Source organism: Dendropsophus ebraccatus, chromosome 6 (genome assembly GCF_027789765.1).
Source record: "Dendropsophus ebraccatus isolate aDenEbr1 chromosome 6, aDenEbr1.pat, whole genome shotgun sequence".
NCBI classification, from domain to species: domain Eukaryota; kingdom Metazoa; phylum Chordata; class Amphibia; order Anura; family Hylidae; genus Dendropsophus; species Dendropsophus ebraccatus.
In genome coordinates, this window is record NC_091459.1 from 97,714,800 (window position 1) to 97,734,550 (window position 19,751).

Consider the following 19,751-nt stretch of genomic DNA (forward strand, 5'->3'; position numbering starts at 1 on the left):
GGCTGAATGGCCTTTTCAGCTCAGTACAATATCTGCTATAATTAGATCTTAATGAGAGCAGTGTGCATTGTGCTGCATACTCACGTTAGGCTTTTCACAGAACGGCTTAGGTCTCAGTTTGACGAATTCTATTCAGATGTTAAATTATAAACCAAACTTGAGAAAGGTAGAAGAGCTGTTATGTGCACTGATTATTATTCTTCCTCTATTGTCAGATAATTATACAGCACCGCATTAGTCTGCACATCTAAAGCTTCTTAAAGTAGCAGGGAAAAACAGCTAATAAGAGATTCCGGAATTCAGAACAAGCTGGAGATGTTTTAGTGTACAGAAAAGAAGGTCACTGAATTTAGGGAGCGGGATACACTCAGACAATGTTGTGACATCTCGTAATTTTCCAACGTGCAAGGACCATTGTTTGTAATGTCACATTGTCTCCCAGATGGAATAATTTAAATATTAGTCTCATTGGGAGTGCAGGGCAATGTGTTCATTGTCTAGGTGTCGTACATAACGTAGGTGTATAGTAGATCCTGGGCTTCTCATGGTGTGTACATACAAAGCAGAAATCTCTTTCCACCCTAGGGAGGGGTTATATTTCAAAGATAAAGACTTGAAATCTCATACAGCAATTATAGTGGATGCCATTATGTAAGCACATTTCCTTGGAGAATTGTCTATATCTGATGTATCCATGGGTTTCCTTTCTTCACAGTGTTTAAGAACTCTAAATCAAATCCTGTTTTGTGGTATGGTATTTGGACAGTAATTGGATTTTTTTTGTATTAAACGTGAAACACAAATTTTAACATGTTCCTCTGGGGAAAACGCGTGGCCTAAAAGCACATAGAAATTTGGGTATTTTGCTATAAACATGTACGATTTTACTGCATTGTAATTTGTTGTGTGGCACCCTACTGTTTTGTCTGAACCCATCCATACTATTGTCCTGACCTAGTCCTGTTTAAACACATAAAATGGCCGACATGGAGGAGCATGTGACCAGGCCCTGTCCACTGTGTCCTCCATAGACATATACAGACTCAGTGGTGGACACTGGGGGGCGCGGCCTGGTCACATGCTCCTCTATGTTAGCCATCTTATGGACCAAAACACCACAAAGCAGGGCAGCCCAGCCTGGAGGAGGGGAGTCTGATATTAGCTCTATGAGGTACACAGGAAGCTGCTGTTAGTATATACAGTGAGTATAGTTACTAATACTGTACACTAAACTATTTTACTATAAAGTGGCCAACCCCTTTAAGTACTGGGTTAAGTCTTCTTCCTCAGCGTCTTCCTGCAGAAATGAATGGAAGAGAAAAGGTTGCTAGTTCACTTGCGCCAGCAGCCTTTTCATTGGATGAAGCACATCACATGGCTTTCAGCTTGATCAGCCCTTCTTGGCTAAACAAGCTTGAAGCCATGTGATGCTCTTAAGCCAATGAAAAGGCTGCTGATGTACATGCCACAGCTTCTGTGTAAGCTAGTGCTGCTTAGCAAGATTGGCGCACATTTGCAGAGCCTTTACAAGGGTCAATAGAATAATCACTGGATCATTTGTGCAGCCTGTTCACTTCTCCAAAGTTGCCTACACATGGAAGATCTGCAGGCAACTAGCAATGACTTAAATACCCGCGTAAAAGATGTGATCAGCTGATGAGTGAGAGATTCTTGTTCATTGTCTCACATTGGCCAATTATTGCCAATGAGCGTTGCTGCCTGACCATAATCAGGCCATGTAAAACAACCTTAAAGTTTGTAATGTATCTTCTCAGAGAAAAATGCCTCTTTCTCTTCTTATGAGGCTACTTTCCTGTCCTCACTTGCAAAATTTTCATTCACATAAAAAATTAAGTGTTTACAAGACAGATTAGTGTCTTACTAATCAGGTTAAATGCCCTTACAAGTCTATAGAAAGTGGACAAAGATAGAAGGAGGAGAGAGTGAAGAGAGAGACACCAAAGAGACTACAAAAATACACTGTGTGTAGCAGATCTCCCGTCGGGGCTTTGGGTCTTATTACATGGCCCAATATACTAAGCAAGCGAGCACTGATCTACTAGATCGGGACTCCCTTACAGAGCCTATTACATGGCTTGACAATTGTGCAACAAAGGCTTTACGGACATTATTAGCGATGTCCGTGCAGCCCTTGATGCATATATAGAAAATAAGAAAGCAATAATTTACCTCTCCACGCTCCCCAGCTTCCTTCCGGCTACTCCCCGCATTTTCTGCAGCAGCTTCTGGCACTTCTGAGATGTCTCTAAATTGACAAGCCCCTCAGCCAATCACAGAACGAGATAGGACCCCTGCCTGTTAATATATCCAGAGGGACCTGCGTCTGCTGCCTTTCCGGAGCAATTATAGATTTCTGCCATGGTGTATGCCATGATAAATTAGATAAGTGGCAGGCTAGGCTTCCTCTTTGCCTTGCCACACCCCCGCCCACCCCAAAATCTGGTCCTTTTCTGTAGAGTACACCAGGGACACATGTTTGTGCCCCTTTGTGTCCTTGAATGAAAACAATAACCTTGACATGACTGCAAGAGGTGGTCTTGAAAATGGGAATTGAAACTATATTCGAAGATGGCAAAATAATTATGATTTATTTACAGAAAACTGGAAAACTCCTGTAATGTAGTAATATCTTTACTCAAAGCCAAGTTGATAGACTGCTTTTAATGGCTTCCATGGGACATACGAGATGGGATGTAGAAGATAGAAACGAAATAGCTCATGGCATTTGTGACTCTTCTCATTCTATAATTAATATCCCGAGCTCGCTCATAACCTGTGGGACTTTAAAAGTACACTGACTTTTGGTAATGAAAAAAGTTTCCATATGTCTGTCAGTGTGAGTTCATTAACTTGACTGATACTTCAAACTGGCTCTTTGATTCCCCTTATTAGCCACTGCCAGGCTTGCTGAGAACTAGAGAAAAAAGTCTAAAATGAGAAACCTACTTCAGCAGACTTTCCATAGATAAATATCTTGACCAAATTAAAGAGGAGCTGACTCTAGTTATATATTCCTGGTATAGCATGGATTTATACCGTAATGGATGGATGAGAGTGGCTGGTACACTGAGGCATGAATGACATGAAGGTTACTAATACTGCTTTCAGAGTATATGTTGCACTTTATTCTCTAGTCTCTTCATATTCCATTAGGGTATGTTGCAAATCTGCAGTGCTACTATAGCAAAATCTGCAAAACCGCAGATTTATAGTGGATTTTGTTTGTTTTTTTTCAAAGTCAAAAGTAGAGAAAATCAATTTTTTGACACTAAAACTGACACACTGCAGACTAAAAGCCACACTGCAGGTTATTCCCCCTACTGCAGGTTATTCCCTCTACACATTTTATGCCCCCAGTACATACAGTATGGGGCAGGAAATTTATAATTTATTTACTTTTTCCTGTGGATTTTCCATTTGTGTGTGACCATACTATTATACTGCCAGCATGTTTATCATATAATTTACCATCATAAAATCATGAACATAGGACACTTTTCCCCTGCAGGATTCACCAAGAGGTGCACACCTCTCAGTGAATCCAGCCTCCTTCCCGCATCATCCTGCCCCCCCTAAACTCCCCCAGCCCACCCATCAGGCGAGCAGTGCATACGGGAGGCGTACACCAGGGAGAAGGGGCGAATCTGCACCTTCTCCCTGGCGTATGCCTCTGGCGTATGTTTGATAAATGTCCCCCTTTGTGTCGGGAGAATTGCACAGTCAGCATGGCGTGGTGGCTGTATTACTGAAGAACACACAGGCTGCTCAGACAATCCTGCATTGTTTGATTTGTTCCCCTTTTGATGAAAGATATACAGACTCTATTGTCATAGGATGCTGGAGTAACTATAGGTCCATTTTATATTGTCTTCTGGTCCCCTGTATTTCCTGCTGCTTTCTTCTTCCAAGACTCTTCTTGGTAGTGACAGACCAGTCAGCCAATTACTTACTGAGGCGAGACACCTCTGTAGTCAGTGACTGGCTGTGCGGGCCATCACTGCTGAAACAAGTGTCTCTCAGAAGTAACAGGCTAAATGGGGGACCAGTTGACATTGCATGGGAGTTGCAGTTTTGATAACATATAACTAGAGATTAACGAACTTACCGAAAGTTCGAACTGAAACTTTTGGCAAGTTCGCTCATCTCCACATTTAACTAATATAAATGCAGCATTTAGCTGGGTTCACACTACGTATATTTCAGTCAGTATTGTGGTCCTCATATTGCAACCAAAACCAGGAGTGGATTAAAAACACAGAAAGGATCTGTCCACATAATGTTGTAATTGAGTGGATGGCCGTCATATAACGGTAAATAACTGCCATTATTTTTATACAACGGCCGTTGTTCTAAAATAACAGCAAATATTTGCTGTTATATGACAGCCATCCACTCAATTACAACATTATGTGGACAGATCCTTTCTGTGTTTTTAATCCACTCCTTGTTTTGGTTGCAATATGAGGACCACAATACTGACTGAAATATACGTAGTGTGAACATAGCCTTAGGCTGGGTTCACACACAGTATATTTCAGGCAGTATTTGGTCCTCATGTCAGGTCCTCATTGCAACCAAAACCAGGAGTGGATTAAAAAAACACAAAGGCTTTATCCACATGATGTAATTGAGTGGATGGCCGTCATTTAATGGCAAATATTTGCTGTTATTTTAGAACAACAGCTGTTATATTGAAATAATGGCAGTTATTTACCGTTATATGGCGGCCATCCAATCAATTTCAACATTGTGTGAACAGAGCCTTTCTGTGTTTTCAATCCACTCCTGGTTTTGGTTGCAATGAGGACCTGACATGAGGACCAAATACTGCCTGAAATATACTGTTTGTGAACCCAGCCTTACAGTAAAAATGGTCTTTGTTGCCCAAAGCAACCAATCACAGCTCAGCTTTCAAACATTCTTCAATTCTGTTAAAATAAAAGCTGAGCTGTGATTGGTTGCTATGAACAACAAAGAACATTCCAAATGTAAACCTGCTCGATAAAGCTCCCCCTATATTTTTATGGGTTATTTTTTTCTCATTGCTCTTCATCTTTTCTCTATTGATAATTTGCTCCTTTAGGGTTTTGATTATGCCTTTTTATTCCATTCAGTATCATTACAGTTTTTTTTTTTTTAGGTTGCTAGTAGTGATAAGCGATCTTGCTAAATGTTCAGGTTCACCTGAACATTTGGCATTTCACTCCCGCTGCCTGGAGAAGATGGGCAATAATAGACAAACTAACATTTATAACCAAGGTACACGTTACGTTACAAGAACTCACTGTCATGCTACATATCTGGAGTAAACAACTTAGAAGCAAAGAATGTACATTTTTGTGGGAAAATGCCCATGACCCCCTAATGGATGGTTGTGTGGATAAGTCAGCTGTGTTTGGGTAGGACAGTCGTGTACCATTGTCATTGAGTTCTTATTAGGCATAAATGTGTTTGTGTCATGGGGTTATGTAAACTACATTTGGAGTTTTTTTTATACTATGATGTTTATCTGATTCTCACACGTCAAAGAAAACCTAACAGAGCAATAAGATATCCTACATGATATACAGTAGCCGGGCTCTGTTTGTTGAAACTTACAGTAACTGTGTTTACATCTTCAAAAGAAAAGATTCTCTAAGGGTCAAGTGTCAGGAAACTGCACCAAGTCATCTGCTGAATGCTTCAGAAACAGGCCTTGGTTATCAGGCCTCGTTCCCACACAGTGGTCAACCCTGGCCACATTCTTGGTAGCTACTGCCATCTTTGTTGGGGACCCCCCACTATTAAGTAAAATAATGTAAGTGCTACACCCTCTGTGACACGAGTTTGTACAAGACTTGTGGGGTCATTCCAGTTGTGGGTCATTCCAGTTGCTAACCACTACCTTACGTATATATTACCCATATCCCTATGACTATGGAGCTAATCGCATCACTAGGTAGGCCATATAACTTTTTTTGCTATCAATAAAACCCCCATAGGGTCAAACCACACAGATTTCACTGTCCCTGCTAACACCGCCTGCTCCGTAGGTGACAAATATATTCTGCTTAAACTTGACAATGCACATAACTGCTTGTAGGTAATGACATTGTTCCTAATAGACTGTACTTAAAGGGTTTTTTTTCCCAGATTTATGCTTTTATATATTTATTTATAGAGTGACCCATCTTACACATTTCTAATATACATGTATTTAAAATTTAGCTTACAAATCTATTATTTGCACTTGTCTTTTTAGCCTTACAAACTAAGTTTCTATATATATGTCTGTTTATGACAATGTAATGCTATATATTACAAAGCATCATTCTCTGATGTCACAGGAAGCTGAGCTCTAGCCCCGCCCCCTGAGTGATGTCACATCTCTCACCAGCAGCCCTTCCAGCCTACAGTACATCACCATCTCATATATAGAGAGAGTGTGCAGAGTGCTCACATGTTGAATGAGGCTACAAGAAAAAGAAGGTAGAAGTTGAATGGTCCAGGTGCAGCAAACTGGCAGGAGTGCAGAGAGAAGGGGAGTAGGCAGGTTGGGAGGACTGTGGTGAAGAGTTGAAGAGAAGCAATGCATTCTGGGAACTGTAGTACTAAGCAGCTGCTCAACCGGGTAGCACAACCACCAAATACAGAACTAAGACCTCCAAAGCAAAAACATTTTTGATGGTGTCAGAACTGGGTCAGACAGGTAAGCAGCTGCTGGTGCTGGAGTACCCCTTTAATGACCAAAGCCATAAACCACATGTCAATATTCATTATTTAATCTAAATTGCTATTCTTCTAAACAATCTCTAGAATGAACACTGGTATTGAAATGGCATTGACTTTCAATATTTTATATGTTTCACCGCCCCTCCATATTTTACATATTTTCCATATCTGACAAACAGAACTTTAAATCCCATATAAATCTTGAAGGCGCTCCACCCCACTCCACCTTCTAAACCAAATTTAGTAAAGCTAAGGATTTTAATCCTTTCATTTCACCCCTTTGTCCAGTAATCCTTAAAATGACAATATTTTTCATGGTCCATTAGAATCAAAATCTATCACTTATCTCACTTTCCCATGTTGCTTTACACATTGCTAATACTATTAATAAATAGTAATATGTTTTTATATAAAAATTTCCACTTATCAAGACGAACACAAAGACTCACTTATTTACTTTCATGGCTGTTTCTTACGCTTTAACCTCTTATGGAAGCTAATGTGGGATTACATAATAAAACACCAGTTGTTTAGCTTCCCAGCCAGCATGTGCCAAAATCTTCACTGAATATATTTGCAAGACATTTGTATTAAACTGTTTGTTTATGCTATTTGTTTCTCATGACCTTTGTCGTATTTTTAGCGCTTCTTTTTTATGCTTAGCAACGTCTCCTATGCATTCCCCTAACTAGAGGATGATAGGCTGGTCTTTATTATTTATAGTCAAAGTGTTTAGCAGAGAACTTCTTGCCGCACTTCAATGCTATATGACTTAGTAACAATTAGAAGTTAAAGGAAACCTGGTATTAGTTTCATGCTGCCCGATCTGTGTCCAGCAGGTAACAGGGACAAGTGTACAAGTGTAATAGCGTCGGCAGCGAGTGGCAAACAAGGAGCAAACAAGCACTTACAGCGCTTGTTTGCTCCTCATAGTCGCTTTGTGTAATAGGGTCTTTACTCCATGCTGTTTACAGTTTACCTCCTACCTCTGCAGTAAGGCTATCACAATAACTTGTTGAATTTTTTAAACTGTAGAGTTAGTTTTGTTTTTTTTAAGGGTGCCTTTTTGTGATTCTTTTTTTTTTTTTTTTGGCCAACAAAAAAATGGCACAAAAACTTGACTTGCCTTGACTTTAGGTGTGATTGGCTTTTTTTTGCCTTTGGCTTTTTTGAGACGAACAGAAGAAATTCAGTTGAATTCTATGGGAGAGAAAAGACAACAATTTGCAGAAAAAAAATTCCAAAGCCTCCCCATACTGTGTTTTAGAAAAACTTCCCACAGGGCCAAAAAATGCCAAGTAAATATGGCATTTCAATAAATTCCATTGACTTACAGCTAACATCTGGCCACAGGCGTTTTTGCTCAAATAAAAGTAATTGAAATAGTGTTTAATAAAATAAATTTTAAAGGGAATCTGTCAGCACCCGGACTGGACCAAAGGTGCTGACAGTGTAGTGTAGGTGGCTGGCCCCTGTGAGCACGGTACCTGTAGTAAATGCGCCAGATTAGTAGGTTTTACACAGTCTTGGATCTTCCACTGTAATCAAGAGTCAAAGATAAGTAGTGGCTCAGTGTTTGTGTCGCACTTTGGCACACCTCATAACTACTTCCTCCTCTCTCTTTTTGGTGCATATTTAATGCTGGCCAGCCTCCTATTCCATGCTGTCATCATCACGCTGTGCCTCCTCCATGCTGTCATTACCACATGCATCGCTGATCTCTCGGGCCACGCCCTCCTGACCTCACCGATCCTGCATGGGTGTCCCAACTGAAGGCATTGGCTTCAGTTCTTCAGCACACTCCTATGATGCATGTGATATTGGCAGTCAGGATTGCACGGCCCAAGAAATCAGCAGTGCATGTGGTGAGGACAGTAAGGAGCAGGAGGCGCACCGCAATGGAGACAACATAGAGCAGGAGGCCTGCCAGAAGTAAATATGCATCAAAAAGAGGGAGGAAGAAGTAGTGGTGAGGCGTGCCAAAGAGTGGCAAAAACGCCAAACCACTACTCTTCTTTGACTCTTGATTACAGTGGGAGACCCAAGACTGTCTACAATCTTTCTGTGTGGTCGTATATACTACAGGTACCATGCTCACAAGGGGCCAGCCATCTACATTACACTTGGGTCTGGTCCAGGTGCTGACAGATTCCGTCTCAGCCTGTGTGAAACCAGCCTCACTTCAGTAACTTTATGTAGCAGGTATTTTATAAGTAGCAGGTAGTTCTTGTATTTTTAGCAGCAGAAAAACTGATAACAACCATTATGATATTTTGTCATGTGGAAAACAACAACTTGTAAGTTATATAGATTTAGCATATTTATCCAGAACATCTGTTTACTGACTTCAAAGGATTTGAGTCTGACAACTGAAAGTGCTTTACGGATAAGAAGTAGTTCCTTAGCAACAAAGTACACGGTGGTACTTTTTTCTTTTTCGATATTGTGTCCACCCTGTTAAAAACACATAGTTGGCCATACAACAACTATGCAAAAAAGAGTGTCCTCACTTAAGAGTCTCCAAACACAGGACTAGCCAGATATCCCAGCCAACGGGTGTCTTCTGAAGGGAAACTACCAGAACCACCATATTAAGTGGCCCTATAAGTCAATGTACTGACAATGGAAAAACCAAGGCCAGGTATCCATCCACAGACAGCTGTTTTGAGCTGTTGCCCCTCATCAGTGTGGAGCAGGATTCTGGCTAGGTGGGAGCAATGCCTAGTAGAGGCATACAGGAAACAGATCACTGATCTCAGCTGCTGGTAAAAGCGCTCAAAACAGTGAAATCCTAGGTGCATTGCTCCTTGGGAAATACAAATATGCAAAAAGGAGAGTCTCGAAACATGGGGCTCCTGTAGGGAAACCACCATATTAAGTGGCCCTATAAGTCAATGTAATGACAAGGGAAAAACCAAGGCCAGGTATCCATCCACAAACAGCTGTTTCGGGATGTTGCTCCTCTTCAGTGTGGATCAGGATTCTGGCTTTTAGGGTAAATTAGGGTCCTTTTACATTGGATGATTACCAGCAATGAGCACTCCTAGAAACCCTAATTTGCTTGTGTAAAAGTTTCACCAATCTAGAAGAGGTAAAATCTACAAGAGGTAGAATGCCCACTGGTTGGTTGATCTCATCTTTTGTGCAGCAGTAAAATCTATGGTTATTGGCCAAAGAATGTTACTGGGCAATACAGCGATCGTTCATGCAGCCTGGTCGCTGGATTGACTGTAAAACTACCTTAACAGTACAATGTTAACCACTTTTTCAAGGCTTTTATGTCATATATGTCTGGTGCACACTATAGGTAATCATATCCTCCATATACATTATCAGGTCCTCATATCTTATTTCTACATTACCTGATATGTAACTGTATACTAGGCAAGAAACCTGAGGCACACTACGAACCTCACTGCCGAGATTGCTGGAAACAAATCTAGACCAGCATAAACCAGGGAGAATACTGATTTGTTAGTTTCAACTTGGAACAATAAGAAAATGAAGACGTCTCTAGCTGTGATGCTGAGGCCTAAAATAGAATGGGCACCAGAAGCTTGTGTGATGTTATTACATCTCTCATTACGGAGCTAGGTAAACAATGTTTAATTGCAATAATAATTTATACACTAGAATAATTTTGCAGGGATATTGTAGAATCTTGAGGCTATAGCCATCATTTGTTGTTCTGTATCTGGCTATATTTAATTATTAATTTTGGAGTCTGAAAACGAATTATTAACATGAAGGCGATTTAATTAGATGGTGATTAATTAGTCCGAGAATGTGGGTCAGTAAAGATTGCCTTACAACTAATTTACCTAACATATAAGGCTGAACATACCCATAATTCACATCCACTGTAAGGTACTTTCTAGAAGGAAAGTAATATTTCGGAAACCCATCATAGTAAAAATGCTGTTCAATCTGCAGTCACCATGTTTTAGAGAAAAAAATTGGCTGGACTTCTTATCCCAGAACAGGCAGAAATGTAATTGAATAAACTGATGCGTAAACTAAGTCTTTCCCACAAATATATTAAGCTACTCAGCTTCTCCAGATTGGACTGCATTTTTAATGTTACAGGTTCCCTTTAAACAGTATTGGTTGAAACATATTTTCCTATGTGGAAACATTGTACACTGCTAAAGAATAGTACAGTACTTTGTACTATATATCTGTACAGTAAATCACGTCCTCATTCAGACAGGAAAGTGGAAACAGCAAAAAGAATGGCAGTGTAGTGGCACCATGTAATACCCATGGGGGGGGGGGATTTATCAAACTGGTGTAAGATAAAATTGTTTTAGTTGCCCCTAGCAACCAATCAGATTCCACCTTTTATTTTTCAAAGAATCTGTGAGGAATGAAACGTAGAATTTGATTGGTTGCAAGGGGCAACTTAAACAATTCTACTTTACATACATTTGATAAATCTTCTCCATTATGTTTAAAAACACATGTAGGCCAGAATTAAAACTAAATAGTAAAAGCAGTGATGTTCCGGAGAACTAGTAAGACTGTAAACTGCCTAGAGAATCAAAGAAGCAAAGACCCATTTGACTGGTTGTCAACATCAAAAAAATAACTTTTCCCCTGCACTAGTTCTTTATGTTATCCCCAATGCCTTATAAGCTGTGCCCAAGCCCCCCATTCTGATCCAATAGGGGTGGTACACGAAACCAGACTGGCATTGTCGTATCCATAGATATACTAACTTATGGTGGCAGATAGGTACGCTTTAACGGCTCAGAAACCTACTTTGTTGTGGGTTGTAAAAATTCTAGAACCTCCAAGTTAACGCTTGTAGGAAGAGAGTATACAACAATAGTTTAGTTCATAGGATGCGTCTTCCTTTACCTAACATGGTGTGCCTGAATTCCACCATATTGATATGGACGGATGTTTTTAAGATACTGTAAGTGTTCAAAGTTCTTTTTTTTTTTTTATTTAGAGACCTGTTTTGTTCTCATGCCTCCCATATACTTGTTCCATCCAAAACATTTTTAACTAAGTTTCCTATTAAAAGTGGTGCTCTTTTTTTGCTTGTATACTTTTAGGGTACAAACCCACACACCGTATACACAGCAGATACGCAACAAATACGCAGCAGATTTGTTAGTACAGATTTGATGCTGTGTTCAGTTATTTAGATATAATCTGCTGCGTTTTTGCTGCGTTTTTGCTGCGTGTTTGCTGCGTATTTGCTGCGTATCGCAGCAGTAAATACGCTGCTTATACGGTGTGTGGGTTTATACCCTTACAACAGAAATGGTCACAAGTCATCCAGCTCTCCTCCTTCCATCTTCATACCTGTGCTCCAGCACAGATGCAAGCCCCGACTCTTTCGTAATCATCCAGCGAACATCATATAAAACTTCTTACTTTTATTGAGCAACTTCTTTAAAAACATCGATCTTTTACCAACACATTTCAACGGGGGTTATACAATTTTATTCGTGGCTACATTTCCCATGATGCATCGGGTAATATATGTGTTGTCACACACGCACCTGTGTGAACAGACGGCACCTTCCAATACACTCCTTACAGGCTAGATAATTTAAAAGAACATGTTTCGTACATTAGAAAAACAAAAATTAGAACCCCAATGATGTCAGTTACTTGTCTTCTCTAAGTGATGTGAAAACCATTCACATATCCGACTTCTTGAATTTATTTTCTTGCAAGAAATTGCTTTGAAGACAGTGCTGGGTGAGCTGGACCATTCTGAGGAAGCGTAGCCACGCGAAACGTGCGTAGGGGTTAAGCACCACCACACTGCCATGGGTCAACATGATTTTATAGATTTGTGTTAATAAGAAGTGGCCAGAATTGTGTTTTATTCCTATTTCGAGAGGCCCTCTGTTATTTTTTAGATACACTAATACCTATGTGACTCAGAACATTGGTTGTTTTAGCCGATAACTATAATATTATAGGCGGTGTGTTTGTAGGACGCCATTTTGTAATCTTTTGTATTATGTGCATATATTGTCTTTAAAATTTTTATTTGAAAATAAATTCATGATTTTTAGCTGAAGCCTTTGTTCTTTGCTCTGTGTGTGTACTATAATTTTGTATACAATAGGCTTTTTATAGAATTTTTTGTTTGGGTTAAGAGAGGAATGGGTATAAAGAAATAGACCCATATTAGACAATTATTTGCTAATACCCATTGGAACGTGTGTTTCTAACCATTCTTATAATGTTGGATGAATCCATTTGCCTGAAACTCAATGGTATTTTTTCAATTTCACTAAAAAAAAATCTAAAAGTTAATCCTTAACCAAACATTTTTCTGACACTTGTAAAAAAAAGAAAAAAAACTTTGCCTCCACTAAGGTACCGGTACTGTAACAGTGCTCAAGATATTTCCGTAGGCCTTGGCCTACCTATACCTTGTTTTTTAATGTACTTATGTGCATTAGTCTTTAGTGTAATTGCGATTGGGTTTTCCTAAAGGATATGACCACTTGACACAATGTACGTACAAACTTTGAGCCTTGAATCTCCTCAGCCACAGTGGAAAGGCTATATGGGGTCCACCAATGACTTATAACATATACACAGGACAGATGTGTTGGTAATGCAGCTCTCTGAGTCTGTTGATAAATTACAGCATTAAAAAATGATCTTTTGTGTTTTTCCTACATTCTTACTCTTTTCTTAATCTGCATAATTAAGTGACACACATCATTGCTCTGCATTCTGCAATTTGGATGTACATGTGGAAATGATCAGAACAGCAATTTGAGGTCCAGGTGGTCACAAAACTGGCAACCTCAGCACAATAGTAGAATCATCTTTGTTTCTTTTAGCTGGTTATTACGCTGTTCTTATGCTGCATTCTTGAAGACCTGCTACAATAATACATTACACTACAGTACAATCAGGATTCCCAGCAGTTGTAATGCTGCCAGAGAATACAGCTGATGAAGGTTACGATGGATGGAAATCTTTTTCATCACTTGCTAGAAAACTGTTTTGTCTTTTTTTTAATTACATTTTGGTTTCCAATCCTTAACCAAGAAACAGATACCTCAAGCCAATACTAACACACAGCGGTCCTCCTCTCACAAGCACATTGCCGCAGTGGTGTAATCCTATCGCCAGAGTGCTGACCAGCCCCAAGGCATACGCAGTAAGTAAACATAGCAGAATGTTAGATGTTGGATGTTTTTATCCCATATTATATTGTATATACCATTTAGGTATGCAAATACAGTCTTCCACGCTTTTGTGCCCCCCCCCCCCCCCTCCAATATAGCATATATTGAGAGATAATAGACCAAATGTCTGTTTGGTGTATTAAACCCAATGTCTGTGCTATAGGAATGCCATAATGTATGTCAGAATGCCCTTTTGCCATTATTCTGGTAGTCCACAGTCAAAGCATGACCTGAGAAGACACTCCCTTTGGCACCTAGTGAACTGCTGTAAACATGTCACCATCTGACAGTATGGCATAAAATCAGAGTAGAATATTTGTATAAGTGTCCCTTACGTTACACAGACAGGGAATATATAATTAAACTATCATCTAACATTGGGGTCTGATAGTGCTATCTATTAACACTGGGGTCTGATAAAGTGATCTATTAACATTGGGCTTTGATAGTGCTATCTATTAACACTAGGGTTTAATGGAGTTATCTACAACATTGTCCTGTTGAGAAGTAGTAGGGCATAGGTAACCAGTAAAACCCATGTAAAATGCCAGCGATCAGCTGACGAGCGGGAAAATGTCCACTCATCAGTAATGGGCTAATAATGTGCGGCTAATAACATTGAATGTTGAGGGTCACACGAATAATACAGTGATCGTTTGTGTGGCCTGGGCAAGAGATTCATCTTGCCTTGTTCAGGCACTGAAAATGAGTACTGATCTCACTGATCAGCATTTATTAGCATCCTAGCATACTTTTTTTTAACAATGTTCTAATGTCAGATAACTGGATATTCATATTTAAAATGTGATCATATTGTAACATGTCTGATGTTTTTTTAAGCAGGAGGAGCTGAAAGATGAAGATATGGACTGCATTGTTAGTCATGATGAACTGACATCATCATATGAAGACACCGTATCAGCTTCTGCCCTTCCCCGTACCGCACAGCAGGGCAGAGATGAGGGAGAGTCGGTACAGGCAGAGGGTACAGACAATGTTCAGGATGGAGATCTTGGACTTGGGAGATATGACTTTTCACTTGACAGAGGATCTTACCCCCCTCATCTCAGTCAGCCTGGGGGACATGTGCACATGTAGTTCCGTTTTTAAATGCAGATATTGCTGAATATATTATACTAGATGAAAGAAGGGATTTTTTTTATTTTTAAATTTAGCTAAACATGTTACATGGACACAGAAACTGTTTTATAGTTTTAACTTGTAAATTTACTAGAGACCAGGGATTATCGGTATGCTAAAAGGATTAAACAAGGTTTCTATAGGATGGGAAGTGTTCACTAGAACAGGCTGCAATGCTGTTACTAGGGGCATAAACTATTAAAGTGTCACTGTCATTTAACCTAAAACTTTGGACATATCATAAACGTATGTCAAAAGTTTTTATCAATGTGATCAGATTTCTTTGACCCCCGATGCTTCTCCTCGCTTTATGTAGAGATTGGTGGAGTCTCAGCGCCAACTTCATTTTTTTATTTATGGAAGTGACACTTTAAAAGTCCTATTAGATGGTGCTTGATTGGCACTCGCTAACAGAACCTTCACAAGGCTCTATCAGTTGTGCATCCAGGATTGTTCTTGTGGCCCTTTCTTGCAATCAGCTGTTGGCCACACTGCTAACACACATCCTCTGCTACATGAGCAGATGTGTAGCCAACAGCCAATGGTTCCTTAGCATGTTAGAATGACCCAATGATAATTGCTAGCCCTGTAACAATAGGGCGATATCAACCTCTTTGGCCGATAATTGCTTCGTGTAAAGGCCCTAAATAGCTTACTTGGCTGATTACCAGCCATTCAGGCCGATAATTGTTTAGCCTTATTGCACGTGTTGAAAGGCAATGATCAGCTGACATGCACAATGTCAGCTCATTGTGGTCTTTCAACATGTTGAAAAATCAATAATGGTCTGAAGCACGTTGCTCTGTGTAAGGGGGAAGCGAGCGCCAAACTGACTGGTTGGCACTTGCTCCGTGTAATAGGGGCTTACATCTTGATTTTCAGCATACAATTGCCCCATCCAGTAAGGCCTCTTTTTTAATTCCTATATGAAAAATGCACTTTTATACCATAGCTATGCACAATTTATATTTGTGATTTCCTTTCAGTCCACATTAGTGTCAGATTTAAATATAATATATAATGCCCCCAGTCTAAGTTTTAGATCTTATTCTCAGTGTTGTGCAATCATTTTTTTACATATTATCGAGTAAATTAAAATGTATAACTTGGAATATATTTAGAATGAACTGGAATAATCCTGACTATTATATGTTAGTCAGCCTTATATATAAATGTTAACTGAATATAAACAGTAAATGAAAATCTAAGACTCCGTTCACATCTGAGTTAGAGACTCAGTTTAGAACATCTTTCTCAGATTTTGTTACATTTGAAAGGGAATATAATGTTGCTTGCAGCTTAGAACAGACCCTTGGTAGTTCCAGGTTATACCCCTAGTGAGCTTACAGATTACTAAATCTTTGGAAACTGCCAAAGTCCATTGGAAGCGGGATAACATGAGCTTTATTTTCACCATGTTATCCTCCCTCGAAACACTTTTTATTAGTTGCTTTCCAATTTATTTATAGGGGTAGAAGAATATGTGGGAGGAAGATCTAGAAGTCCTAAAATTTGAATGTATAGGGCCCAGATATGTTATATGGCTGCCATATTGAAGGGATTGTTCAGGATTAGAAAAGCATTGTCACTTTCTCCAAGAATCTGCACCTCTCTTGTCTCAAGTTCAGGTGTGGTTTTGTTTTGAACTCCATTCACTTCAATGGAACTGAGTTGTAAAACCCCAGCCAAACTGGAGACAAGAGTCATGCTGTTCATGGAAGAAGGTGACCATGTTTTCCCTAAGCCACTCTTGTCTCCAGTTTGGGTTTGGGTTTTCAAACCTAGTTCCATTGAAGTGAATGGAGTTTAATTTAAAACCACACCTGAACTGGAGACAAGAGTGGTAGTGTCTCTGAAGAAAGTGGCCATGTTTTTCTAACGCTGGTTGACCCCTTTAACGGGGTCCCAGAGGTTGGACATAAACTGGGCATACTAGCAATATAACATAACATTATAAAAAAGAGAATATGCCTTTAAGATGTGCACCATTTTTTGTACCATTAGTAAATCCTCCATAACTACATCCTTAAATTCCTCCTTTTTTTTTTTACAATGACGAAAAAATTAGTATTATCAAGATTAAACTGTAAAATGAATTAATGGGGATATGTTAATGGGTGTAGGAAAATCCATAAATGCTGTCTATAAATGATCAGTTACTTCAGTAGGATAAACTGTATATATAAAACCACAGAATTAAAGCCAGGGATTTAATAGATTATTAAATTATAAAGTCACACCACTATAAATTGTGATACATTACATACTGTTGTTATTTTCACTATCCCCCAGCTACCTATAATAACTGTGAACTACGTAGACTTCTTTCAAGCTTGGAAAGAATTAGGAGCATTATGCAGCCGGCTGCCTATAGACACCAGCATTTTTATTTTGAGTTTGAGATTATATATATATATATATATATATATATATATATATATATATCGTAGTGCCTCAAATCTATATTTCCCTTCACATGGTCATAGTGTTAAAGGGGTATTCCCCTCCCAACTAACATAGTTATACTAGTAGGTTTCATCAAATATATTTGCAAATACTTGCCTCCTTCTCCTGATATGCTGCTCCTCCTCTTATTGTTGATAGCACAATTTCTAGGTAACCGACCACCACTTTGGTTTAAAGCAGTGGTCTCACTTGTTATTAATAGAGATATAGTATATACTGCTTTTAGAGCAGAATGGTGGTCAATAACCTGGACAATAAGCTGTTGAGAATGGAAGGAGGCAAGTTTGCTAAATGATTGTATTTGCAAGAAGATTAAACTTGACAAGCCCTGTGTTAAAGTCCTATTCCACGGAAGGATTATCGTCCGTATTTGGCCGATATTGGCCGTTACGACTTATAGTCGTCCCGTAAAATAGAAGCCAACGATCAGCCGACATTGTTCATGACGGCTGATCGTTGCAGTCGTTTGTCTTTCAAACATGTTGAAAAGCAAACGTCTGATATAGCAGCAATCTGCTGCCGTTCCTCTATGGGCTAGCGATCACCCGGGCAGCCCCCCGCACCTCCCCGCGACCCCAGACAGTGCTTGTTTGCTCTTCTCAGTTGGCCCGTGAAATAGGGCCTTTAGTTGTGTTAGGAATAACCATGAAGCAGTAAACTCCTTCCTCCCCCTCTTCTAAGCCCCCTACAGAGTGGTGGTACTACAGGGAACAATCTGACACATTTCATTGCAAAATGTACTGTATGTCAGGTGGCTGTCAGCAGTGCCAGCACTCTGCATGACGGTAGGAGGGCTCACCACAGACCTGTACTTCCTGTCTTGGAAAAGCGCTGATGAAATAGTTGTCCATACATGGTTCAGTTATACGCTGTTACATAAGAACCCCCTTTCTGGGACAGCAACCTATCCCAATTTATGCATTTACAGTGGGATATACACTGCAGTATTGGGAGGGGGGTTCTATGTGAGTATTCCTGACCTACAGTATACCTCTATTGGAAGAACTTAAGGTGAACATAACCTAACATAATTGTTACCGGAGCTCACCCAGAAACTTGCTTGGCTCATTTTACATCAATGGGCAAGAAAATAACAGATTTTAATGGATTTTAACAGACCATAAAGGGTTATATTTTTCATTGAACAAAATGACCTTAGTACTTCAGCAATAAGATGTCAACATGTAGCTTTCAAGATAAAACAAAAGGACGGCATAGCAATCAGTTACACAGCTTAGTTACACTTACTTGGATCATAGTTGCATTGGGATTGCATCTTATGAACCTTCAAAGCATTAGCTCCCTGTTCTTCTGAATCAGGAATAAGGAATAGAGATGAGCGAACCTTGAGCATGCTCGAGTCCATCTGAACCCGATTGTTTGGCATTTGATTAGCGGGGGCTGCTGAAGTTGGATAAAGCTCTAAGGTTGTCTGGAAAACATGGATACAGCCAATGACTATATCCATGTTTTCCACATAGCCTTAGGGCTTTATCCGACTTCAGCAGCCACCGCTAATCAAATGCCGAACAATCGGGTTCAGATGGACTCGAGCATCCTTGAGGTTCGCTTATCTCTAATAAGGAACCTTCGGCCCTCCAGCTGTTGCAAAACTACAATTTCCATCATCCCTGGACAGCCAAAGCAAAGAGGCATGATGGAAATTGTAGTTTTGCAACAGAAGGAGGGCCGAAGGTTCCTTATCCCTGTTCTAAATGTTCTTTTTTACCCTTTAATGTGAATAGCACAGTGACCATATACAGGAAGCCCCTGAACAGAGTTGTAGTTATTCCTAGGTCTTCATGTGCAGGGTATTGTATTATGCTGTTACACGTACAATGGGTAGACAGAGCCATCTGTGCCTTGTAATATGATTGTTTTCTGATTTACCAGTCAGCTTTTTTAAAGCCGATAGGACCATATTTTATCTATTTCTTTTTTGCCAACTAACTTGTCATATGTGTCTAAGTATGAGAGGCGAGGTGGGAGGAGCTGTGCAACAAACAGATTGCCGGAACTTTTTATAAGAACATTGTTGGCAGCAAGTGGTGTTGAGTTGGCAGTAAATGATGGTTCTGCTCTATCAGGTTATATTTCTCAGTTTTGCCAACAGTTTGGTAACTATTAATCTTCTAACACATTATAACAATATATACAGTCATATAAACATGTCTGAAAAGTGGAAGAGAAACATACGCAAAATGAGGTATTTTATAATGCCCATAAGTATATGACAATATG

At 39.6% G+C, this 19,751-nt stretch overlaps 1 protein-coding gene across 1 annotated transcript in view; it reads left to right on the forward strand.

Moving 5' to 3' along the window:
• Positions 1-16,101, forward strand: part of SLC9A9 (solute carrier family 9 member A9) — a 540,762-nt gene extending 524,661 nt beyond the window's left edge. The window contains exons 15-16 of the mRNA XM_069975404.1: positions 13,771-13,876; positions 14,748-16,101. Coding sequence (XP_069831505.1) covers positions 13,771-13,876; positions 14,748-15,002 — 361 coding nt within the window. The 3' untranslated portion in view covers positions 15,003-16,101. The remainder of the gene's footprint in view (positions 1-13,770; positions 13,877-14,747) is intronic.
• Positions 16,102-19,751: the final 3,650 nt, after the last annotated feature.